Genomic DNA, 27,155 nt, shown 5'->3' on the forward strand with positions numbered 1-27,155 from the left:
GTTAATGTCAATATCATTTAGCAAACATCGCTCATTATATCGCATAGCATCGCATAGGTCCGTGAAAATTGCGCAGTATTCCGCCGGATGCTGATGTAAACAACGAAATGTCTTATGTAGAAAAAGCATACAGGTCCAACTATGTCAAACCTCTCTTTTACAGCCAAGCTTAGAACTTTATTTTAATAACCAAGGAGATAATTTTTAAACTATTCATTTCCTTAAGTTACATCATTGCTATTTATTTTTCTTTCAGAAGGTGCCCGACAAATTCTCAGCATATTGCCCGAATTTTCAGGGGGAAATTGGTTGGGGGGGGGGGAGGGGGCTGCAGCCACCGCCTCCGACGCCTATGTGTGTAGTGTTCGGTTTCGAAATATCTGATATCGGAAATATCTGGTATTTTTCATTTCCTTCAACGAAGTTTTATAATAGCCGTTCTAAGAGGTTTTAATATTTTTACACCAATAAATTAACTGTGTCTAAATTTTCGAAAATTTCCTGACCAACATTCTTCATCATACTTCCTTCTACTAGTGCAATTTTGACCTGTCTGTTAGGGGTTGAAGGAGGTTTTTCTATATTGGTTGTCCATAGATTGAATTTTGTGCATCATTATGGGTATGTTTTGAAGTAATTTTATTCACGAGAAATGTGAATTTTCAAATTCTGAACAAATAATGGGCTTAAAACCTTGAAAAATGGGGCTTTCGGATATTGTGGGCCGTGACATAGAATCACCTACAAAGGCAATGAATGATCCACAGGACATGCAATGAGGTCGAACATGATGTGTAACTGGTGACAATCTTCCACAAGGTTATGGATGGAAAAAAAAACTATTGGGAACTACTTGGTTCTCAGGCAAAAATGTACATCTGGTTGGTCATTTTCAAGCCCAAGAAGTGCCATTTCCGGTGATCTGGGGGTATCAAAACCAGAAATTTTCTTGTGCGCTCCGCGCCAACCGATGGTGGCGCTCCGCTTAGATAGTAATTCGCGCCCCCCGGGTTAAAAAATCCTGGATATGCCCCTGCTATTACTCATCAAATATAACTTATTTCATTAATGCTTTGTTCATCAGTTGACCTTTCTCATCAGTTCCATGATTCCTTTTTTTTTTGCCGTACTGGGTGTTTACCAAGTGAAGGAGCAGAGAAGGGGGAGGGGGGTGGTAGTCTGGGCGGACCAGTTCCTCTCTGGGCTTCTATTCCATTCCCATACAAGGATTGTTGCTTCAATTATGAGGAATACATTGAGGGTTAGCAGCCTGTATAAATCCAAAACTCCTAATTGACAGAGGAAATGCTAATAAATTTCCAATTGTGTTAACTTCATGAATTAATGACAAATCCAAAAATTCAAAGAGACACAAAATAAAAGACAAAAACAAACCCCAAATCTGCAGCTGATAATCATTTATTGTGTAAACAAACAATTCTTCGTTTTTCAAGGGCACTTATAAAGACAACATTTGTAAAAAGGTTTCCTTGGAGAAGGTAACTTTTTTGTTTTATTTTTTCTTCTTCTTCTTCTTTTTCTTCTTCCTCTTCTTCTTCTTATTCATCTTCTTTTCTTACTAAATCTTCTTTTGATCACGAAATATCTTTCCCTCTCTCTCTGGAATACATTTCATACAGATTCAGTTATAGATATCAAAATCTTTGCTAAAAGAGACAAATCCTAATCAATGAGAATTGCTAAGGAGATACACTACCACACACACCAATGTATTTAAATAAGTTACAAGACATAAAAGTTACCTTTGGTCATTTTCATATTTTTTTTTCTTCATGTTCCTTCTTCATCACTCATCCTTTCATCATTTGCTCACTCACTCTAAAGTTTTAAAACTGTACAAATAGGCAAGAAAGCTGAGAACTCGAGAACCATTTTTGAAAAACAAGACCCTTCTCACAGAGTCATCGTGTACTGTATCTCTGACAACTTTTGTCTCAAACTTAACCAAAAGAGACACATAGAGAGACAGAGAGAGCAACATGGAAAATGTCACCAAAAAAAGCGAGAAAAAAATTAGGAAAAAAAAAAAGGCGAGGCACATCATTAAAGAGACAGAGGTATCGGACTGGACTGAATGCTATTTTGATAATGACCCGTAGCACGAAGGAAACTAATTGTAGATTTTTTTTTGGAAAAAGAAACTATGTAACTTTACAGTGGAATTAAAAAGACCTCTAAAATGTCTGGAGGATACATTGGAAGGAAAATTTGAGCAGTCTACAAAAAGTTGCTTCTGCCTGCCTATACAGAGCCAGAATTGTAATCTGTATTAACTACCGTCATAAATTGCACCTTTCAAAATACGCTTAGGATGGCAGATTTTCACACGAGTAAAAAAACGCCTCAGATCATTAATTAAGATAAAACTGGTATTTACTTAGCAAACAAAATGTAGTACAAACGAGTGTCGGCCGAAAGTAATATGAAAAGAAATTGCTTTCGAGAAGAAAAGTTCAAACACATATCGTCTCTCACTGGGTTAAAGCTGAGCAATCATCTTTTGTATGACCTCTCCCTGCCCTCCCTCTTCTCCCACCCCAAGAACCCTGCCTGCCCTCCCTCTCCGAATAGTCCATTTCACCGGCCAAATTTTTTTTCTTAAAATCTGAAATGCACAACTTCCGACAAAGTTTTTCGGACCGACTGAGCTTTGTTTTAGCCCAGAACTTGAACCAAAGAAGAGGATGGAATGTGCCACTGATGCGCTTTGGTTTCTAAGAATACACAACTTGTCGTTTATATGAAAGACCATGTTCGTAGCTGATATGATATAATACACTTCTGAGCTTCCAAATCAAACAAATACACACACAAGAACTTAATTTAAGATGGATATTATTACTGGTGTTAATTTGATAAAAAAAATTCTTAAGAACACCAAAATGTTTCATTTACCTAAACAGATCTCAAAACCAGTTTGTCGTAACGGTTTTAAGTACACAACAGATTGCAACATGCCATGGTAGGTTACGTTTTCTCTCTAATCACTTCAAACATATTCTAGAGTTTCCATTCCACTTGAGGAAAAATAAGGGAAAAAAGATAAAGGACTAGCCTTTGTTGAGTTAAGGCATTTTGTGTGTGACGATAAGCGTAATTGACGATCTAGAGTAGATGTCTATAATTTTTAAAAATTTACAGACATAGATATAATTGGTCATCCCCACGAGAGATGCTTCAACATCGTAAATTCATTCTCTTGTTGAAGACGACTACAAAACTAAATACTTTCAAGAGGAAATAAATTAGCCTCTAATTACAAAATGGACGAACGGTTACTTAATAACACGAAGGAAAAAAACAAAACGAAATCGACCATGACAAGATGCAAACGTGTCAAAACTTGAAAAAAAAAAAAAAAAATATCTCTTAAAAATGGGAGACAGTAATCGTCTCTCCATACTATATCTAGAGAAGTTCCAGGTAAGATCAACGATGCATCAGTTTGGCGGTACGCTCTTCAGTGACATGCACCATAATAATTGTATTGCACCAAACAATATCCAACACCAAGACCTCTAATGTTTAAAATTTAGTGGCTGTAGAAAAAAAAAAATCACACACATTCTAATGTGAAACACATTTGTATAAGAAAGCTCAGTTTTTTACAACATGCAAAAACCATATCAGCACATGGGTCTTAAAAAACAAAATTATCATAAAAAGTTTTCATTTACTGCCCAAAAGTATCAAATCTCATTTTTTTTTTTATATAAGAAGTTGATATCTAGTATTTTTTCCTTTTTTTTTATGATTAGAATAATACAGAGTCAAGGAAGAAGTGCATCTCAGGGGATTCGTAAAATGTTAATTCCATTGAAAGTCTTTGATCCTTAATTACTCGATACCAGACGATGGGTCTTCAGAAGTACAAAATATGAATATTCATGTCTTACATATATATCATTAAAACATGCAGCCAGTTAGGAAAATGTGCTGATACCACACTCTATACTTTACTATCATGCATTCAAAGCACAGATATAACGAGAGCCTAAACTTTATCTGATAGAAACAAGCTCATACAAGTGCTCTGAAGGGAGACATGATAGTAAAGTATAGGAGGGGAGGAAAAATTGTCCCAACTGGGTGAAACATGACTTAAAGACATGAACAAACATGCACACACAAAAAAAGGAACAGATGTTTAACAAGAGGCTTTTGAAATGCAAACCACTTTACTACTGGTAACAGGGAATATTCTTCCTCACCCACTCGCACAAAGCTCACACTATTGCTACATGATCTGAATGACCATTTACTTGGAGATAGGTATGTTTTTTTTCTTCTTTGGCGAGTTCCTTTTGAAAAGAACAATGATTGAACTCATTCCAATCCTTGCGAGAAGCATAAGTCTCCCTACTGCAGTGTAACTGCTTTAATAAACTATATTACTACTTGAAATCATTGACAGAATTCACCAAAATAAATAAATTGACCATTTGAAAGCATGAATACCAGGAGTGGTGTCATGCTCTCCAAAACAGGACTTGCCAAAATCTGAGAACTGGTTGACAATGTTTAAAGGTACCAGCAGATTTTGAGTTACCACAGCCAGCATGGTAAATGAACCTTCCAGCAGGAATAACCTTATCTTACTTCGAGCCTGACTTTGCGGTGACCTCTTTTACGGCTTTGTCGGCAACCTTGTTAAGTCAGCAAAGTTTCTTACACCTTTTGCGAGCCACAATCAAACCTTTTCACACGATGTCAAAAACACTTTGCATTCACGTACTGTCTCTTTATGCTAAGTTAAATTCTTGAAGACGCACTCACTCAAATTCGTTTCCTGCTGCTCGAGGCATCGAGACGTTGCTCTCAAATCTGAAGCAGGTTTGGAAGTATAAATTTGCTTGGCATGCATTTGTCAGCATGATATAAGAAAAAGAAAGAAATAAAGTCTACATAAGAAAAACTGTTATTGAGAATACAAAATCAAAAGATTCTACTAAGCGTCAGTTCTCTATGCCCCTGTGACATTTTTGTCAACTCTGGTTTTATGACTTAATGAACACAAACGAATCGATAGACAAACAAAATTGAAGAAGAAAAAAATAAGGTGTGAATAAAGGTCAACCTATGACATGACCCCTCACAAATGTCAAGCATTTTATAATATGCAAATTTTAATAGAAAAACAAAGGGAAAAAGATTTAATACTTTTGAATTTTTGTTTCCAGCTTCGCCTTGCTAAAACCATCAATTATGTACACTAGATTTTAAAAAAAAAACATGAATCAATCAAATAGTCATGTAATAACCAGAAGTGAAGAGCTCTCAGCTTAATACCCTAACCAGAAATAGAAGCTGTCCTTTCAGGGATTCAAAACTTATGTGGACTGGAAACCCGACATTCCTTTCCCCCAAAACATTCTTAACGACTACTCAACGACAAACCCTTTAACTTACACTGAACTCACTTCCGCTTGGGAGTTCAGTCAGAACTTAGTTATTATTATTTCTTAATTTTAAGAGATTGATTAGTTAAAAGCACTTGTGAGGCATTGTAACTGTACCTGATCTTGGAAATGAATCATAAAAGCTATCGCTAACCTTATCCAGCATAGAGTTACATTACATGATGTTTCCCCCCTGATAAAAAAAAAAAGATTTGCAAGAGACCTCTGATCCTCCTCACCTTGCCTTATCTAGTTTAAACAATATTTTCTTCCTCCAGCCAACACAATGGACAAAAGACCCCCACCAACCCAAACCACTCATGGAAAACAAAACATGACCACAGCAAATAATTCAGACCAGAAATAACAGGACTGAATCAGCTAACTGAATCAGCTAACTGTCACAGGTTTAGTCTTAATACATTAAAATTGTCCAATACCAATCTTAACCCTGTCAATCAACTTAAGTTTATGACATTCCCAAGTTGATGAAGTATAAATCTTACTTTACTGATTGCATATCACTACTTATTCTAGCCCTTCCCGCCCCCCCCCCCCGCCCATAACACCTCCCCATTATCCTAAGACTACATCCATGTGCCAAATTCAAAGCTGCCAACCCTAGTCAATCCCTCCACTGACCATTTTTAAATAATTTGTGGAGTCATATTGGTCAGTAAGGTGGAGGTGGGGGGGGGGGGTGGGGATAAGGTCTCTTTAACTTCAAGATATCCATTCACTTAAAGTCATCCTCTTAAATATTCCTCAACCATGTGACTCTTCTTAATTTAAAAAAAAAGAAGAAAAAAGAGAGAAAAACCTGATATATATATATATATGTTATACAAGTACACAATTTTTACCTATATTACTCTTGGTTATAGGGAAACTAAACATAATAACCCTGTGTGTGAATGTTTCCAGTCCACCCCTGTTAGCTTCAGAGCGAGATCAAAACTCATTCTATCTGTTGTCGTCAACTGCCGACGATATTCTCCACCACCACGAAGAGGAACAAACATGGTCAAGATATACACACACATATATATATATATGTATATATATACCTTACAAAAAAAAACTTTTAAGAAAGTTCTGTATCTTTTTCAACAAGGTACTCTTCTTCTTTTCTTTTTTTATCAGCAAACATTAAAAAAAAACATGCTTTTGAAAGATTTTATGTTTTTTATGTTTAAGCAAAGTTTGACATAGATCACATCTGTTCTTTTAACATTAAAAAATCACCACTTGGATCAAAATCTATCGCTGAAAGCATGCAGAAAAATATCTTTCACTAAAAATTATCTCAGATAATGTAAGTGTAAAATTTTTTTCTTTCTTCACTATTTACCAAGAACTGGTAGCTGTATCACAATATTTGTTCACTTGATTAAAAAAAAAAAAAAAAAAAAAAAAAACCTTAGGTTTTTGCTTAAAGAAAGGTTTGACGGATGAGAATTCAAGCTGTGTAAAAAAACAGTTTACTTGCAATGTCATTGCTTGCATTTATGATAGTCTAAAATCCATTGCAATGTTTGTTTGTCTGTTACTATTTATTCTGTTCCTTTCGACGCTTTAGTAATGTGATACAACCAACCTGCATCTATTATAGTTTTTTCTTACAAACATACCCCTGCTCCCAATTTTATGATTACTTTGAAAACAAATTTTCTGTTTTAAGCAGGAATATTTTTCATATCACTGAGATTTTTTAACAAAGGTGACATTTTTCTAGTTTTTGCTGAATAAGTTGTTTTTTTCCATATAAACGTTTAAGATGTCATCCTGCATGTAAGCAAGGAAAACAAAGCGCCTTAATTTTAAAGCCGGCGTTTTAAATTTAATGCTTCAGTGAAATGTTGTAACCTTTATTTAGAAGGAGAATTTTTTTACTTAAAAAAACAAAACTGGGTAGAATCTTTAAGAAAGGAAGAGATCAAATCTACAAAATAGTGATATTTTGGAAAAATTGATTTCTGACCAATCTTAAAATATCACAAAAATAACCTGGAAAAGAGTGCCCTTTACATAATTTTGCATGTTTGAATATATATTTCTTTTACCTTAATATGGAAGCAAAACAATTCCATCTCATTGTTGTGGGTGATCCTTCATAATTACCAGCTACATTTATTTTCACTCAAAACAACAGTCATAAGCTACTTAAGGAATATTAATAATAATAATAATCATGTTAATAATAATAATAGTAATACCAATGAAGGAAGTGTAACATCTAAGCTAAAGGTAACTCGTTACCACAATAGTTAATTCCCTATTGTCTTTGTAGGTAACAAGCTGGGTGAAATTTTTTTTTTCCAAAACAAGAAAAAAAAAAAAAAATTGGACTGTTAAGAAAGTTTTCTGTGTGCTTTTACAGATTTAGTAATTCTCTACAGTGCAGCAAAGATCAAAACAGAACTGACCTTTTATCGAAGAAAAGAAAAGCAAAAAGAAGTAAACAACAACAACAAACTAACCTTACATTTACTTTCACTATAATTAGCTTCACTTAAAGCCAGTTTGGTAGCTTTACTATTTTATCCAATTAGGTTAAACAGTAACCAAAAAACAAATACGGAAAAAAAAAAAAAGACACAGGAAAAGAAAAAAACTCAATCAATAGATTGAGTGGATCATCGTCATTCGTAGTCATCGAGACAGGAGGGTTCTACTTGCCCCACCAGTCATTGTTGCCATAGCTACCGCCATACTGGTTACCCATGGGATGGTAACCCCCAAAGGGAACCGTCTGTCCTTGGTTTCCAAATCCAACCATTGGTCCAGTTCGAGGTGGACGATTCTGTTGTCGGTAATCACGTGAACCAAATCCTCCTCCAAAGTTCCTATTTAAAGGGGAAAAAAATGGAAATTACTAAAATGCATATGCATTTAATGCAAAATGTTACAATGCCCCCCAAAAAAAGGGAAAAAAAAGGGGGCAAGTTTTGTGTTGAAGAATCGATACGATATAACGATAGTAGATCGTTAGTGTGTAAACCAAAGAGAATATGATCTTGCAAGTATTCCGCATCATGCGTACCGGACCGTATCAAAGACACCGAAAATCTTCACGAGACTTGATATAAAAAAGGATGGATAATATGGAGATAGTATGTAGTTTTCCATCCCAAAATAATAGGAGATGAGGAGCAAAAATTCAGCGAGAATTGGGATATATCCAACCAAAATAAGATAGCGATATAGAAAGTAACCAACACATTTTGGGGTTTTGTATGCCAACTATACAATAACACAGACTACATAAATTAGTAACTACCCACAGTTACTGTAGTGTTGCAGAACACAATAGCATAAGCATTTGGATACAATCATAGCCCCAGGAATCAAGTGCAATTTCTCTGCATTCCTAACGCAAGTGAAAAGATATATGCACATTCATTTCTCATCCAAAAGTTGTATACAAATTGAATGTTGACAGGAGTTTAGTACATAATATGGAGACTGGGGATTGCTTTGATACGATGGAGTGAATAGGAGATTTGAGATTCAATCAAGACTGACCCTGACCTGTTCTGGTTCTTCCTGCGGGGCTGTCCGCTGTTTCGCTGTGAGTCGTAAGCGATACCTTCCAACCACGGAGGAAGCTCCATTTTGGTTTCCAGCATCTTCTCAAACAGATCCCGGGCAAGGTTACGGTTCTTGTCGTTGAAGAACGAGGTCGCCAAACCTGAAATGTGGCAAAGATGTTACGAGACCTGATACAGACAAATCAAGGTTTTCATTGTCCAAATCTTCTACTATCAGATAAGTTATTTAGCCTTGTTTCTGACACTTGTTCCTTTGGGTAAGATGAGAAATTTTGACCTAGAATTATTTTAACAATCAGACTGCACTTAATTGAGATAAGACACCATGGTAATTGAAAATCAATTACGAAATGGAATCGTATCAATTCCTGTAATTCAACGAGTGCCAAATCCTCTCAGATTAACTAACAGATGATTCCGACTAAACCCTCGTCTAATAGTGCTGTCACGGTTATGTCATTGACAGAACAAGATGAATGCAGATTTAAATTTCAAGAGATGTTCCTGGACATTTGAAATCAATCAAAAGGATGATGGAATATTAAAATCATTAATGTCCAGTTCCTCTAGCGTACGCCTTTCAGGATGTTTTCTACTCACCCAAGTTACCGACTCTTCCTGTACGGCCGATACGATGGACGTACTCCTCAATGTCCGTAGGGAGGTCAAAGTTGATGACGTGTTTCACGTTAGGGATATCCAAACCTCGAGCAGCCACCTACAGTAGTTAAAAAAAAACGATAAAATGAAATATTACCCAGCCGGCAGATATGATTTATATTAGAAAAGGAGAGCCCTCAAATTCTGAGGGGTTCGACACTACTCCGGTAAAAACACTAGTACTCGGATTCGGGATTGAAAAGCCGAGCGGCTGTCTTGATTTATAATGTTATGCAATGTGGAGATATACATACTGCAGTGGCCACCAAGACTGGGGTTCGTCCATCACGGAATGCATGCAAGGCCTCCTCACGTTGACTTTGGCTACGGTCGCCATGGATACTTGTAACCTGGAAGCCCTCTCGGTAGAGATAATCCTCCAAGGAATCGGCACCCTTCTTAGTCTCCACAAAGACGAGAGTGAGGGATCCTTTCTCTGTTAAAAAGAGAATGAAAATAGAAACATAAAAACAGTGTCATTACTTTGAATTCACCTGCTCACATTTTGTTGGCAGATAAAAAAAAATAACCAAATCATTCTAGTTTGTAAATGTTCTGCTTCATATAAACTGGAGATTAACTTGTGCCTGACAATTTGACAGTCGGGAAGTCAAAAAAAATAAGGTTCCTACACTAGAACTGGTCGATTTACATTAGTTGGCTTTACAAAGCTAACAGGTGTTTGCGTTCGATCAATCAATATATAGTAAAAAAATTAATAAATTAATGTCATAACATAAATGAAATAAAATTTTTTATTTTTAAATAGACAAAATTACACAAAAAGTTGGATCAATCATATTTCACATATTATCAAACCTTTGACTGACTACCTGCGTGACACAGGACCCAATAAGAAGGCCTGTCACATCATAATAATTTGTACACAGACTGTAACACAAGTTTCAGAGGACAGCACATAAACGGTTGTACGTCTTCCTCTGGAGTCGTTCACCCACTACCAGCACGACAGAGCAGGACCAAACAGAAAGTCCTGCCAAGACCTAATTAGTACACAGAATGAGTACTTTATGGATTGATGGGGGGGGGGACCTCCCAACAAAATCCTACCCTTGAAATTGTCCTTTCTTAAGTTACTGTGTGTATGATTGATTCACTAGCAGCATGCAACAGATCCACCCACTACCAGCACGACAGAACAGGACCGAAAAGAGAGTCCTGCCACGACCTAATAAGTACACAGAACGAGTACTCTATGGATTGATGGGGGGGGGGGGACCTCCCAACAAAATCCTACCCTTGAAATTTTCCTTTCTTAAGTTACTGTGTGTATGATTGACTCACTAGCAGCATGCAACAGATCCAAGAGAAAATCTCGTTTGTCATCCTCCGCTACCCAGACCACCTTCTGAGTGATGTTCGCACTGGTACTTCCGACGCGGCCGACCGCCAAGAAGATGTAACGTTCCAGGAAATCGCGAGCGAGGATCTATAGGAGAGTAAACATATCATCATCATCATCAAAGTGTTGATTTTATCAACGCAAAACATCACAACTTAAAAAATATAAACTGTAAGGGTTTGTTCGTACCATATCTTTTAACTCATATCCACAGGGTGCATCTTACATTACTGATGATACAAGCAGTGCATTTAAATGTTTGTCAAGTCAAGGGGAACATAAATATATATATCAATAGGAAGAGATTTTAACAGTATTGGTTCTCAACCTTGTTGACATGATACTAAAAGTGTCTATTATTGCAACAACTATATTACAATGAGTTCTTAACCACCCTCTGTACAGATGTTTGAATTTCTTTTCTTTTCTTTTTCTGCTCTCTGGGCAGAATTTACTGACCTGGATCTCTTTGGGGAAAGTGGCGCTGAACATGAGAGTTTGTCGTTTGCCAACTTTAGGCATAGTATCTTGCTCAACGATTCGTCGAATCTGGGGCTCAAATCCCATGTCAAGCATACGATCGGCCTCATCCAGGACACAGAATCTGACAGAGGAGAAACGTTTGAGCCATTATGTCGCCAGAAATATGGATGGATTCTTCTTAATCCAGGTTAAGATCGATCGACCTACTCGAGATATATATACAGAGACATGAATCCCCAAAGTAGTAGCACCAAGATTTTAATTCAACGAATACAATGTGTGACATTCCTATCCTTGAGTAACTGGGTATAATGTATAATATATTGTATAAATATATATGTGTATATTGTATAAATACAAATGTCAAAGTATTCATTATGCACACATTTCTTGGTAATTAGTAATCAATACTAACCAGGAAATACAACCCTATTTATCAAACCCAAAAGTAGAAATATTTTGAGAAATGCTTTTGCCCTCTCCTTGAGACTTTCCATACTTAAATCACTGAATGGTTCAAACGTGAAAGTTCAAAGGGGATTTATTCCAACATAACGATGACTGCTGACAGTTTACGATCATCCTCTGGAAAAACATGAACTGCAATGAATCTTAGCTGACCAAACAAGATAATTATCTTTCAGAAGGATTTTTGGTTCACCAGATTACAAAGTTGAAATGAGTCAATTCCATTTTTCTGCTTGAGTCCTTTGTAACAATTAGCTTGACCAGTCCAGTTATTGTCCAGTCATTAGTCCAGTCATGGATGTGAGTCACCCTTTGTCTCTACAGAATCTTTTCCTCATAAATTTTTGTTTCAAAGGCGTGACTTTAGTCGTGACTTATCAAAATTTCTGGTTAGTTCCTGAGAGATCAACATGTGCAACCTACTTGATGTGATCCATTCCAACTTTGCCTCTTTCCAGCATATCGACCAGTCGTCCTGGGGTGGCCACCAACAGATGGCATCCTCGTTCCAAGTCTCGAATCTGGTTACCCACGTCGGCACCACCGTACACAACGCAAGGTCTTACCCGAGATCGGTAAGCGAACTGTGAGAACAGAAAAGATGAAATTCTTAAGGGCTGTGCAAATGTTTATCACGTCAATCCCATAAACTGCCAACCGAAGTAGTCTGCCAAAGGACAATAGTTTATTCAAACTAACAGCAAACAGCACAATGATCCATCTTACAACTGATCTATGCTGACAACCTACTTTGGAATTTTCAGAAGTTATTTTTTTCCTCCAAGAAACACATTTAAAAATCCTTGTAACTAAAATCATCCCCAGAAGAGCATATATGAAAACAAAAAACATTTGCTGTTGGTGTAATAGAGTAGTAGAAAGAGCGACACTAGATGACTTTGCGAGAACTATGTCTCATCAACAATTACCCGATTCCTTAGTGAGAACTATCTCTCATCAACATTTACCTCATTCTGATGGTACATATTAAAAGAGGGATGGAGACGAATAAAAAAAAAAGGCAGAACACTAACTAATGTATCCAATTTAACACCAACACCAGAATGTAGCTATGTAGATTTCAACTTTTTAGGTAGTATTACCTTCCTGGATTCATCGTAGATCTGAGAAGCCAATTCTCGAGTTGGAGCAATCACCAGGGCCAATGGATACTGCTTCTTCTTGTAGCCTCCCTATGATAAAAAAAAAAAAAAAACCCAAGTAGGATTGGAAACATAATTGGGGGCATCCTGGGTGTATTACTCGGATGCACTCAGATACACATTTTTCCTCACTAGATTGACCCCTACCCTGTTCTAGCACTCCTGTATTTGCGGTCAGGTATGTATGTTGCCTATAAGGTTGACTCCTACCCTGTTCTAGCACTCCTGTATATGCGGTCAGGTATGTATGTTGCCTATAAGGTTGACTCCTACCCTGTTCTAGCACTCCTGTATATGCGGTCAGGTATGTATGTTGCCTATAAGGTTGACTCCTACCCTGTTCTAGCACTCCTGTATATGCGGTCAGGTATGTATGTTGCCTATAAGGTTGACTCCTACCCTGTTCTAGCACTCCTGTATATGCGGTCAGGTATGTATGTTGCCTATAAGGTTGACTCCTACCCTGTTCTAGCACTCCTGTATATGCGGTCAGGTATGTATGTTGCCTATAAGGTTGACTCCTACCCTGTTCTAGCACTCCTGTATATGCGGTCAGGTATGTATGTTGCCTATAAGGTTGACTCCTACCCTGTTCTAGCACTCCTGTATATGCGGTCAGGTATGTATGTTGCCTATAAGGTTGACTCCTACCCTGTTCTAGCACTCCTGTATATGCGGTCAGGTATGTATGTTGCCTATAAGGTTGACTCCTACCCTGTTCTAGCACTCCTGTATATGCGGTCAGGTATGTATGTTGCCTATAAGGTTGACTCCTACCCTGTTCTAGCACTCCTGTATATGTGGTCAGGTATGTATGTTGCCTATTAGGGTGTCTCCTACCCTGTTCTAGCACTCCTGTATATGCGGTCAGGTATGTATGTTGCCTATAAGGTTGACTCCTACCCTGTTCTAGCACTCCTGTATATGTGGTCAGGTATGTATGTTGCCTATAAGGTTGACTCCTACCCTGTTCTAGCACTCCTGTATATGTGGTCAGGTATGTATGTTGCCTATAAGGTTGATTCCTACCCTGTTCTAGCACTCCTGTATATGCGGTCAGGTATGTATGTTGCCTATAAGGTTGACTCCTACCCTATTCTAGCACTCCTGTATTTGTGGTCAGGTAAGTATGTTGCCTATAAGGTTGACTCCTACCCTGTTCTAGCACTCCTGTATAGGCGGTCAGGTATGTATGTTGCCTATTAGGATGACTCCTACCCTGTTCTAGCACTCGTTTATGTCAGGTATGAATGTTGCCTATTAGGGTGTCTCCTACCCTGTTCTAGCACTCCTGTTTATGTCAGGTATGTATGTTGCCTATTAGGTGTCTCCTACCCTGTTCTAGCGCTCCTGTATATGTGGTCAGGTATGTATGTTGCCTATTAGGGTGTCTCCTACCCTGTTCTAGCACTCCTGTATATGTGGTCAGGTATGTATGTTGCCTATTAGGTTGACCCCTACCCTGTTCTAGCACTCCTGTATATGTGGTCAGGTATGTATGTTGCCTATTAGGTTGACCCCTACCCTGTTCTAGCACTCCTGTATATGTGGTCAGGTATGTATGTTGCCTATAAGGTTGACTCCTACCCTGTTCTAGCACTCCTGTATAGGCGGTCAGGTATGTATGTTGCCTATAAGGTTGACTCCTACCCTGTTCTAGCACTCCTGTATATGTGGTCAGGTATGTATGTTGCCTATAAGGTTGACCCCTACCCTGTTCTAGCACTCCTGTATATGTGGTCAGGTATGTATGTTGCCTATAAGGTTGACTCCTACCCTGTTCTAGCACTCCTGTATAGGCGGTCAGGTATGTATGTTGCCTATTAGGATGACTCCTACCCTGTTCTAGCACTCGTTTATGTCAGGTATGAATGTTGCCTATTAGGGTGTCTCCTACCCTGTTCTAGCACTCCTGTTTATGTCAGGTATGTATGTTGCCTATTAGGTGTCTCCTACCCTGTTCTAGCACTCCTGTATATGTGGTCAGGTATGTATGTTGCCTATTAGGGTGTCTCCTACCCTGTTCTAGCACTCCTGTATATGTGGTCAGGTATGTATGTTGCCTATTAGGTTGACCCCTACCCTGTTCTAGCACTCCTGTATATGTGGTCAGGTATGTATGTTGCCTATTAGCTTGACCCCTACCCTGTTGTAGCACTCCCGTATATGTGGTCAGGTATGTATGTTGCCTATAAGGTTGACCCCTACCCTGTTCTAGCACTCCTGTATATGTGGTCAGGTATGTATGTTGCCTATTAGGTTGACCCCTACCCTGTTCTAGCACTCCTGCATATGCGGTCAGGTATGTATGTTGCCTATTTAGGGTGACTCCTACCCTCTTCTAGCACTCCTGTATAGTGTTTGCACAGGAGATCCGGGTACCTGCCCAACGCGATACTACCCTGTTCCTAATTTTATTACCCGAATCCTACGCAAAGTGTGATTTTTTTGTGTTTTGGCAAACCGATGGTTAGGCAAAATTTTCCCATTGACTTAGTGTGGTGTAAGACTACCATGTGTTCGAAGATAACAGCAATAACGAAAGTATTCCATGGATATCTTATAACTGCGTCACAATTTCAGCTAATAAGCAGATGGTTAGGCTAGATTACCCCATTGACTTAGTGTGGTATTAGGCAACCATGTGGTCGAAGATAACAGCAATAATGAAAGAATTCCATGGATATCTTATAACTGCGTCACAATTTCAGCGAATAATCAGATGGTTTGGCTAGATTTCCCATTGACAGAGTGTGCTGTTAGGCTACCATATGGAAGAAATTGAAAGAATTCTCACAATCATTATTTATTTCATTCAATTATTTCGTAGAAGGAAAAACTGACAAGGAATTTTACAAGATGTTACTAATGGATTATAGGTGGGATAACTAAAAAATCTTAAAGTGGCTTTTAACTAAACATTTTGTTCTAAATGCGATCAAATTGCACAATCTTGATTCCAAGCCCCTGTTCTAACATGTATATGTGGCCACACATTTAAAATCCCAAATTAGCTGGATACCTTCCCTGTCTTTATCACCCATGCATATGCTGTCAGTCACTGACATTCCCAACTTAACATTCCCACCATTAGAATGAATCCTACCCTGTTCTAATGCTCATGTAGATGTGGTTCGAAATTATGGTTCAATGAGATAAAAAAAAATGTACATGAACTTATTTTAAATGACTATCAAAAAACTTAACGCTGACAAGGTGAGTCGTCGAGTGATCATCTGAGATTCAATACGAAAATGCCGACTGCAACGAGAAAAGAACTTTGGAGCAAAACATAACCATGCTTACCACAGAGTTTTTCCAAGGTCCTCCTTCGAAAATTTGGGACAGGATTGGCAAAAGGAAAGCAGCAGTCTTTCCAGATCCTAAACACAGAGAGGGGGAGAGGGAGAGCAAAACAAAATTCAACTGCTTCTCTTACAGGCATTTACAGGGTTATGACAAACATGACAATAAATCATTTGTGCTGTCCCTCTTCCCAGTTTTGCAGGGATGAGCCTGGGGTAAATAAAAAAATCACAGAACTTTGCAAAAGTTGCGGTATAGGCTCCAGTTTGCATATGCTACAGTGTGTTAGGATATAAGTTTTTGTCCCCCTGCATGTTGGATATCCATAGGTAATGAAAAACATGCGAACGACGGATCAAATGATACAACGCTGTTGTTAGAAATTCACGGAAATTGAGGTGTAAATCTCGGAGGTAGAAAAGAAATTGGATATTCCGCGAATTCGCGGAAAAGGCTCATGCCTGGTTTTGTGATAGTGTGGGATATAAAGATATAAGTACCTACCTGTCTGTGCACATGCCATAACATCCCTATTTCCCTTGATAATGGGGATGGCATACTTCTGTACCGGGGTAGGTCGGGTGTAAGAGCTCAGCGCAATGTTGTTATTGATGATCTCGCCGAGGTTAATGTCACTGAACTGTAAGGGAAACATCAACAGAGCATTCTTCGTTTTTCTTTGCGAATTCGGTCTATACATAATAATCTGTACAAATCAGCCCTTACAAATCACAATTTTGTCTACAATATGATTGATCGCTAACATAAAAATTGAGGCGATCTCTTCATCTCATGTTCTTCTTCAGCCGGTAAATTCTACATCAGGAACAAACTTTCTCAATGGACTTTTAAAGAATGTGAAAACTACGATAACAAAACAGACCTAGAATGAATTTGATTCAAACTCACTGACTATTGTTCTTTTTTGTCAACATCTTATTGGAATTATTTTGGGAAAAAGTCAGAGTGGTCTTCTGAATGATACTCTGTGCATCATCAATGTATCAACTCCCTATCCCAATATGCTCACCATTCTATATGCTAATTTAGTTCCCTTAACGATAACTAACGAGGGGGGAAGCACAAATACACCAACTTCTACATGGAGAGCGAGAAACCTATATCGAGGTTGGTACCTCATACCAAATCATGGTGCTATAACATAGTTGGCCATGCTGACAGTGATTGTAAAAATGTTACCTCTTGGATGTGCTTAGGGCAGTCTTCACCAGAAGCCTCTACAGGAATGTCTTCATACTTGTCAAAGTTGATACCGGTATTCTGAGCGGAAAACAGGTCTCTGTGAATGACAGGGGAAAAAAACAGGCAATGACGATCAAACGTAAAATTTAATCCAGCATTTACAGCTAGTGTTATTCAGTTATTAGTAGAAACCCATGCTTTACTTTGATATGAGGAGAATATCAAGATATGTATTCTATCATGTTACAGAACTTGAAGGATCCCTGGATTTCATCCTACATATAGGATTTTACCACAATTACCATACCAAGAAGGATCCCTACCTTACGGATCCCTAACCCAGTTTCTATACTAAATTACATGCTATGTGCTTCTTTCCTCTGAGCTTTATAGGTAACAGATAATACAGTTCAGAAATCTCCCTCAGCTGCAAATCTGTCGAATGCAATCATTTGCTCTTGTCTAGAGCTGAGATTATTGATGATCTGGTGTAAGTATGGCCAGAATCCTGTACTAAACTAACCAAACTACAAAATCAAGGATCCATATTCGTTACCTTTGTGCTTTGGGTTTTCACTATCTATTGCAAAAGAGCCACAGATACAAGATTAGCCATGTCTATGAGACATTTTGCCAATTTTCAGTTGCAGAAACAGGGAATACATCTAGTGCTGAAAGTCTGTGTACAAGCAATCTTGAAGTTTCTTTGAGATAATATCTCCTATAACATACAATGGTTTCTATCTACACAAAACTGCTATACAGTATAGCAATAAGCCCATTTCAGCAAATGCCATGCCCGATAAATGATTCCATTCCCCTGAGAAAACTGATATCCAAGATGACGTTCTTACTTTTCCATCCTCTCATTCCTTGGTAATGGCTTAGTCCAATCTTCCTCCTTCTCTGCAACAAAGTCTTCTGCGGTCCCTCTGAATCCGTCATCCCTAGCACCGCCACGAGACCAGAATTCACCACCACCTCCTCCTCCTCCACCACGTCCATAGAACTTGTTGTCTCCTCCACGTTGGTAGCCCCCACCACCTCGTTGGTAGTTGTTGGCATAGTTACCCTGAGGTCGCCCTCCCCAGCTGCCTTGGTCGTTCCCATAGTCTCTGTTGTTGTAACCCTGGTTGTAGCCACCACTGGGGTTAAAACCCGAGCGACCGCCCTGCTGGTATCCCCCCTGGTTGAATCCACCTGAATAGTTACCCCGGGGGTAGTCGTTGCTGTAGCCTCCTCTGCCTCCATAGCCACCTTGCGGGGGACTGGGACCAGGACCAGCAAAGTTTCCACTAAAATTCGGAACCGGTCCTTCAGATGAGTAAATGAGACAAAGAGATGGATCATTAGGAGTTGGATGCGGCATATAGACATTTGGATATGAGAACGAATCCTAGAGCAACTACAGAGCGTAAGCAGACTGGAGAATGAAGTGGTGATAAAGATGCGATTGGAAATAAAGATGGGTGACAGAAGGTAATTCCAACCACATTTGCTAAAGGAGGTTCATAAGATGAGGTGAAAATTAATCTTACCCCTGTTAAATGAGCCACCATAATTGCCCTGCTGAGGAGGAAAACCACCAAAGTCATTGCGAGGGTAGCTACCATATCCACCCCCTGTAAGAAAATGAAAAGCAGCTCGGTCATCAGTCATTACTTTTGAAAGTATCTATTTTTTTCTGAAGTAACCACAAAATCACAGCTGCGTTAGCTCCCAGCTCTGAGGATTACGACTAACATTTTTTTCTGTTTTGTCAAAGGTTGTGATTTCTTTGCTGATAGGATTCTTTGTGTATGTGATCTCACGTTTTGAAACTTTGAACTATATGCTACTATCACATGATCTTTCTCTAGTCTTTATATTGTGTTAAGGCCAATGTTCCATTTCCAAACATAGGTAACAGATAATGCTGAAATTGTTACTAATGCTATCCACCATGACACAAATTATGCAATCAATTATTCGTTTGGGTGAATGATTTCAATTCAGGACTGTGGGTATGCTTAGCTAAGTAGAAGTAGTTCATGCATATATATATATATATATATATATATATATATATATATATATATATATATATCACATAAGTCCTTTTTCAATGATTCAATCATAATTCCATTGATTACACCCTCACAGTGTAGATACCACTATGGCTTTAAGGGAGTAGTAGGGCATTCGTAACAAATTATTTGCAGAAATTGATGAGAAAGGTGAAAGATGCTATGCAAGTTTAAGGCAAGATACTGATTGAGAAGCCCTTATACTCTGCTTCAAAATTACAGTTCAAAAGGGGTTTTCATCCTCTGCATGGTCAAATATGTTAGAAACAATGTGCAAATGCAAAGCCATATATAGTAGAAAAAGGTTACAAGTTAGTCGACAGAAGTTTCCCAGAGCATATGACAAAATTCGAACTGGATATCAACACAGTTTCTAGTACAAATCAATGAGTTGCAATACATGTGTGGATTTCTCACTATTTCTTGTACAGGGTTGACAGGAGGATCACTTCTGTTCCTCGAGTTAAAACAAAGTGGCTTTCTTTCCAGGTGAAGATGAGTCACTATAGGTAAGTTTTGTGACTCGAGTCAAGTCAGTAGCCCTATGTTGTTATTTCTATACATGTAGAAATTTTGATGACTAATGTAAATTAAGTAAGATTGACTTGCTAAAACAATGGCCCTTACACATTTGGAACAGGTAGCAAGTAAATACTTAAGTTATACTGTCCAGTAGCAAAGATCAGAGGTTAGTAAAAGAAAGTTATTAGCCAAAGGATGTAGGCTTAGCTAGCCATGAAAACTGACAGTGAAATTCCCAAAGAATAAAGTACAGCATTGTCTAATATCCAATATTAACACAGCATTTCTGTGAAGCTTAACCCCTCCATTCCACCTTTGTATGTTGGTATCTGACCTTAAAACAATCGAACTTTATATGATGGCATACATGTATGAAGCGTAACAACTCTTTAATGTAATTCATGCCATACCCTTCGATTAGAGCGAAACTTTAGGTCTGAGTATAATGGGCTTAGAAGCTTTTAATTGTTACATGAAACAGGAAATGTCAAAAAGGCTTCACGTGATTAAAATGACAAATGCAGGGACGATGCTTATTTTGATTTGCAGTCGAAGCAAACAAATGTCACTTGCGGTGCATTGCACATTAAACCTGCTGGACATGATTCACACCTTGGCCACCGTGTAAGATTTTTGATATCCATTTGCAAGATGTCCCTTTGTATCAAGCGAATGTGAATGAGCCTATACGCCTATACTATGTCATGCCAACACTCGTCCAGTACTGTTACTAAGGGTTCTGTTAACTGTGTAGTACGTTACACCTCCGTTTGTCATTGATACGTAGCTACTTCTTTATAACAAGAAGTACATTGTTGGCCACATCTCATTTCTTCTTGAGGGAGAGGGGGAGGGGGGGGCCATGTTTTTGCTCATGTTATGCTCACTACATCAGTCTTATACAATGTCAAAAGCCTTGTTAGTTAAAGCAGATTAGATTGCAACTTGCAAAAATTTGCAAATGAGCAATAAAGCAAAAATTTGGAAAATATAGTTTTGGTTGGAAAACAAGGACAATTGATGATTTCGTGACATCACTTAGGCCTCTTCGCAAACAACAACAACGGGAGCAATAGTCACAGCAAGATGTGGCTGTAATCACTTATAGTTTGTTCCCTTTACACCTAAGTAACTTTGTCTGGTTCAGGTGAACATACCTTGGGGTGGAGGGGGTCCCTGGAAACCACCTCTACCTCCTCCTCCTCCTCCTCCTGGGCTGTCACGAAGGTGGGGTGGCACATATGCTTTTCTCCCTAAACAGAACCAGAGTGAGGTCTTGAACAGTTGGTCACTTAAATACTCAAAAGTTTACTTAAAAGGTGTGAAGACTCGCGCAGAAAGAATCGTCTAATGCCGATAATTTGACCTAGTTTCGAATGAGGTGTAACAGAAGTGTTAAACACCACCCCAGAAAATACACACAAAGCTGGCTACCGTCGGTAAATAGACACTAGTGTACAGTCAGTAAATACAGCCGCGGTCAATACCCATAGCACAGTATACAAACGATACAGTGATGGACATCTCAGGTCCAGCTAAAGATAACAATTAAGGTATTTCGTTTCATTACTGTCTGCATTTTGTAGCGACACAAACAAAACGTCACTTGCAAGCAACAGAAAGTTAACTTTTTCAGATGGCCGCACGCTGTTTGGGGCGAGTCTTCAATACCTTTAAGCAAAATTGGCTAATAGGGCACTTAGGTAAATGGATAGGAAAATGGGTTATCTCAACCCTCACACTAGTCAGCGTACTAGTAATGTCACCGACAGAGAGCATTTCTTTCTCTTCAACCCAAAATTTCAACGCTTTACGACAAACTATTCCTGTGATGGAGCAAGTTGCGTTATAAATCAAAGTATAAGGATCATATGGCTTCCACGATTTGCATGGCATTTGAAATGGCACATTGATATTTAAATTGTAGTACTTTCAAGAATGATACTCTTGTCGAGATCACACCTAAAGAACAATGTAAGTGAAATCTTTAAGTGAAAAGAGAAACCTTGATATACAAGCTTCTAGTCACTAGAAGAGAAGAATTTGTCAAACTTCATATGAAACCATATTTTTAATAAAAACCAAATTGCAGTTTTAAATACCTTGCCCTTGTGGGGGACCTTGACCGTCCTGCTGAGGCTTCCTGCCTCCATCAACATTCAAGTCGAGACCAGCGAACTGTAAGAGAGAAAACCAGCAATGTTAGGATGACGTTTCCATGAAATGTAACAAAAGGGAACCTTATGCTACAGTTCCTTCAAGATATGACATTAGGGCAACAATTGCCTTTGATGCCACTATCTGACCGAATATGTAAAAAGCAATTGCAAACCAACACATATCTATTGCAAATTTCAAGATTCCCCTTCCAAATTACATCAATGTGAAATTAGGGAGTGTTAGCTCAGTGGTTAACGGCCAGTGCCTTTCAATCATAAGGTCCCGAGTTTGAGTCACTCCAAGATTAATGTATGTCATCCAGTTCCAGAGTTGTTGCAATTGACAATTCATAATCATGGACGTTAAAATATGAATCTGAGAGACTGATTTCAGTCAGCGTTGCGGCTTTGATAAGCCAATGATGGCTTCTTCGCGAGTTACTGCTTGCAGGAGGATCTTAAATACATACATACATCTCGGGAAAGGTCCCTTAAGTCCAAACCTAGGCCCTTCAGTCCGGACTTAATTGTTCACTGTTAATCTGATGTCTTATAAATTCCGAATAATGTTCTTAAAAGCCATTACAGAGCATTACATATGTTCATAATGGTTGCCAAGTTGTGAGTGGAACAGACATTGCTGATTGATTCCAGTTTCCCATTAAATTTCATATTGTGTTTATTATATGCTAGGGAAAGAATCTGTGGACCAACAGTTGGTTCCCTGACTCACTGTACATATCACTTTGAACAGGTGGCAAATTCTAATCCGACATTTTCTCAAACTGCTAGAGTGAAAATGTGGAGCGATTTAACTACCCTTCAGATGCACAAACTGTTTTGATGGCCTAAATGCACAAGAAGTAGGTACAACCTTACATCTCTCTTACTGTCACATTGCAATGATACACAACTCAAGGGGAAAATGGCACAACAATAGGTACAACAGAATGTAGGGCCACTTGAAAAACGGATCCTAGCATCTGAAGGAGGAGAGGATGCCCAGTCAACTCTTTTCCCCACTCTGCATACACTTCTGAATACAAGTCTGATTCTTACTTGTTGGTTCGAATTTTAGTTTGTTCCCACCCCCCCCCCAAATACTTTCACCTATATACAGCACACAAAAACAAAGAAATAACAATATTGGATCAGTCTCAAATTTAAGCCGTGGAGTTGAATGTCCCCACTACGCAACCAGAGGATCCACTTCTGAAAATCAGGCCCTAGTCTGATTCTCTAAATTGATTATTTATAAATGTTTTAACCACTCTGCATGTATCTTGGCTGTGTATGCAAGGGCGTAGGAACCGGGGGGCTGGGGCGCCAGCCCCCCAGTGAAAAATATGGGGGGGGAAGTATCATTCCGCCCCCCGCTCCGCAAGTCAGAAAACCCCTTTTTCATTTCCAAATGAGAAAAAATCTCATTTGGAGCACCAAATTGCATGTAAGGCCAGGTGAAAATGCAAAATTCTTTACAAAATGGAGTGGGAGTAGAAGTGTGCTATATTGCACCAAATTGAATCTGAGGCCACCTGGAAATGCAAAAAAAATCCAAAGGGGAGGGGGACACCCCCTCCCTTTAGACCCCTCCCCCAGGCCGGCCATCAATCTTCAGCCCCCCCACTCAAAAGTACCTTCCTACGCCACTGTGTGTATGTATCATGTATCTTGACTCTGCATGTATATTGACTTGACAAAGGGAACAAAAACAGTTGTAAAGTCACACTGTCATAAGTTCACCACCTAACTTTAGATCCTCAATGCCAGAATAAATTATATTTCTTCCCAGACACCTATCTGACAGTGTATTTACAGCAGCCAAGAAAAAAAACATTTCCATGACAACAGTCTGCAACTATATATTATTCCATCATTACTATAGAAATCCTTTTGCCTTATTCTGAACTGTTCTATTTAGCTTAGAGGCCCATTGATTTGCCACTTAGAAAGTTACAAATTTCTTTTTTATACTCTTGAATCATCGGAGACCTGTTCCCATCGTGTATTTTGCTGATTTTGAATGATGTCTAGAAATGTCCTTCACCCAGTAGCTGAACTACCAATAGAACTTTGGTAAGTCTATTGGGGGCAGGATACACATGTAGGTACAATAGGAAAATGGTAGATGAAAAGGGTTCCTTTATTTTGTTTCAACCAAATGGATTCCGGTGGGTTTGCATGATCAATGGACACTGAACCAGAACACTTTCCATAAAGACACCTTGTTAGTATTTAAACATATTTAATATCCCCACTTCCTGTACATGCATCAGATTCAGGCAGGATATTAGTCTTATATGATTCTTTGAAATATTATCCTAGTGTTATGAAATCACTTAAAATGACTTCTACGTAGCTCAACTAGTTTAGTTAAGCCTACAGACTTTGCCAGACGTTAGAAATACATTATGATGACGGTGAGGCCTTAAGTTAGGCTAGATGATTTTGATTTGGAATAGTTTGACTGAGCATCTGATCTAGATGTTTGGAAATGTGTGAAGTGGGCCTAGCCTAGCTACTACGGTTAAATTATTAGTACTATTAGCCTAGTCCTGTTTAATTTTACTGGACAATTGCTATATCCATTCCCTACTGAAACCGAAGATTTAAGAAACTGCTGGCCACGTACAAGCATCAGACACAAGCCTATCCTATTATTTATGGTATAAAGCCACTAGCCAAAGCCTTGTTATCATAGACTAAGGACCTTACATAAGAGAATAGGATGGCCGACACTAACGATAGTCTGCAGCAGCCACAAGCCTAGCTTTTTTTTGCAATGGTCGGCTTTTGTTCCGTGCCGGTACATCATGACTACGACTTCCTACCACTTGATTTTTTCAACCCTAAAAGAGATTAAATTAGCGGAATTCAAACCTGTCGTTCTAGACTCGGCCCATTCGGACTTGCTCCATTACTCATACCGGATTGTGGAAGATTCTTCCCTCTGTGTGCAAATATTTTAAAGAGACTTGAGGACGGCGGGGAGGTGGATGATGTTATGTTAGGGGAGAGGGGAGCTCTATACTGGAACGTACGTAAATGTGTGTAAGTACGTGTATACTGTGGTATCCTGTACTAAATACACATGTATACGACGCATGCATTACGAAAAACAGCGTGCTTGTACAGTCTGCATACGGGTTATATCAGTTGGACGTAGGTTACAAGGTTTAACCAATCAACAGACGATATCGTGATGACATCATTGCAAAGCTTGCCTACCTTTCCGGATAAAATTTCCACTACACTTAGATGGTCATGAAGAGGGAGGGCGTTGGAAGGGGCGCAGGGGAGAAAGCGAAGCAGTAACGTGCCCAGGTTTTCAAAGGTTGGAGGTGTGGCAGGGGTAATTCCAGGGGGATTTAGCTTGTGGGGGGCCTGGGCCAGAATAGTTTTGGGGCCATTTCACGATTAGGCCCACTATCTAAGCGGAGCACCACATGTTGGCGCGTAGCGTGCATGAACAGTTAGGCAGAAAATGCTTCCCAGATCGCTGGAAATGGCACTTCCTAGGCCTTGTAAGTTGCATCTAAACACTTTCAATTTTGAAATCGCTTCTTCTGGAAATTGACAATTGTCAAAATTTACATCTGTTTACACTGAACTTATGGGGTTTGCGGTGTCACGTGTGTGACAAGTTGCGCAAATGCCGTAGAATAAAGACCATGCATCCTTATAGGCCTCACGAGTATGGAAAGACAACTTTTGTTCAGTGTGGAGTTTCGAGCAAAGATCCGTATTTACATGTTAACATATCGACGGACGGACGGAAAGGCATCTTATGCCTCCATTTTTTTGGACACCCGAATGTGAGGGACCTGGGCCGTCGTAAATCCGGCACTGGGTAATTCAAATTTCCCCCGACATTAACCAGTCGGGAGAAAATGTGAATTGTTGTAGCTGGGGCTGAACTTTTCTGATACCGTAGGGATGCATTCTATAATGGATTGTTACATTCTGAGACACATTTAGACTATAATTTAGGTTTCTATAAGTAGCTCTAAAGTCTAAACAGAAGATTTGGCTACTAAATGATCAATTAAAAATTCCTCCGACAGATTAAGTTTTGGCGCTTGAACCTATATGGGAAGTCTAGAGGCCCACAGTACTGGAGGGAGGGTAGTGGTGGAAGTATACCTTGATATATCCGGTACCAAATGTAGAGATGTGAATTGGGGGAAAGGGGAACTTCCATAAAATGTAGCTCAGGCGATGAAACAATTAGACATTAAAACTTAGAGGAAATATTACCAAGCCCTTGATCCCAGAGTTTGCGATGAAACTGGAGACGCTGGCTGTACACAAATGGATAGTGTGTGAAAAAGTATGAGTATGTAGCTCCTTATAGTTATAGAATATTATCTGTGCTGATTTCAACGTGTTCCTCCTATATCTAAGTTTAATACACTGTATTTTATGTTCCAAACTTACTGGGATAGCACGGTCGTGACGAGCGGGAGGTGGTTGAGGTGAAAATGGAACAGGGGGGAAATAACGTTTACTGTTGGGGAGGGGTCCACTTGCAGACAGAATATTACAAAGAATTAGCCGAGTGTACATTACATCGATACTGATATATTACATATATATGCGGTTCAAACTAAACAGTCGAAATCTCCAACATCATTCTTTCAAAAGTTGCAAACTATAGCACCATTTTCTTTCTAAAGAATAGTTACCATGCCACCTAATGTACCCCCATGACCCCTCTCCCCTCTCTCTCATCAGGTCTGAACAGAAGGATGTCAGCATCAAACAAGAACATATTCTGCAATTCTGCATTGC

The 27,155-nt window shown here is 38.9% G+C and overlaps 2 protein-coding genes across 6 annotated transcripts in view; one reads left to right on the forward strand and one right to left on the reverse strand.

Moving 5' to 3' along the window:
- The window catches only part of LOC139975173 (homocysteine S-methyltransferase YbgG-like), a 170,559-nt gene that overhangs the window by 54,033 nt on the left and 89,371 nt on the right, over nt 1-27,155 (forward strand). The window lies entirely within an intron of this gene.
- Nucleotides 1,402-25,430, reverse strand: LOC139975153 (ATP-dependent RNA helicase DDX3X-like). 5 transcript variants are annotated; one of them, XM_071982803.1, is made up of 16 exons: nt 25,245-25,429; nt 22,308-22,383; nt 21,363-21,458; nt 19,156-19,239; nt 18,472-18,931; nt 17,615-17,714; nt 16,919-17,054; nt 16,415-16,491; nt 13,049-13,138; nt 12,369-12,529; nt 11,454-11,598; nt 10,937-11,081; nt 9,886-10,067; nt 9,572-9,689; nt 8,946-9,111; nt 1,402-8,266 (listed from the first exon to the last, which is right to left on the reverse strand). In XM_071982803.1, the coding sequence occupies exons 1-16, from the start codon at nt 25,287-25,289 to the stop codon at nt 8,092-8,094; spliced, it is 2,256 nt and encodes a 751-aa protein (XP_071838904.1). In that variant the 5' UTR covers nt 25,290-25,429; the 3' UTR covers nt 1,402-8,091. The 5 variants fall into 5 exon arrangements, with proteins under 5 accessions (XP_071838904.1, XP_071838905.1, XP_071838907.1 ...); XM_071982804.1 differs by having other exon boundaries at nt 8,952-9,111; nt 25,245-25,427; XM_071982806.1 differs by lacking the exon at nt 21,363-21,458 and having other exon boundaries at nt 25,245-25,430.

The sequence above is a fragment of the Apostichopus japonicus genome, chromosome 10 (genome assembly GCF_037975245.1).
Source record: "Apostichopus japonicus isolate 1M-3 chromosome 10, ASM3797524v1, whole genome shotgun sequence".
In the NCBI taxonomy this organism is placed as follows: Eukaryota; Metazoa; Echinodermata; class Holothuroidea; order Aspidochirotida; family Stichopodidae; genus Apostichopus; species Apostichopus japonicus.

Excerpts from the sequence above, each read along its gene's own strand:
- LOC139975153 (XM_071982803.1), bottom strand. The coding sequence starts at position 25,289 with ATGAGTAATGGAGCAAGTCCGAATGGGCCGAGTCTAGAACGACAG. Across the intron at positions 17,055-17,614 it reads GCCCTAAGCACATCCAAGAG|TTCAGTGACATTAACCTCGG; the intron begins GTAACATTTTTA and ends TTTCCCTTACAG. Across the intron at positions 12,530-13,048 it reads TCTACGATGAATCCAGGAAG|TTCGCTTACCGATCTCGGGT; the intron begins GTAATACTACCT and ends CTGTTCTCACAG.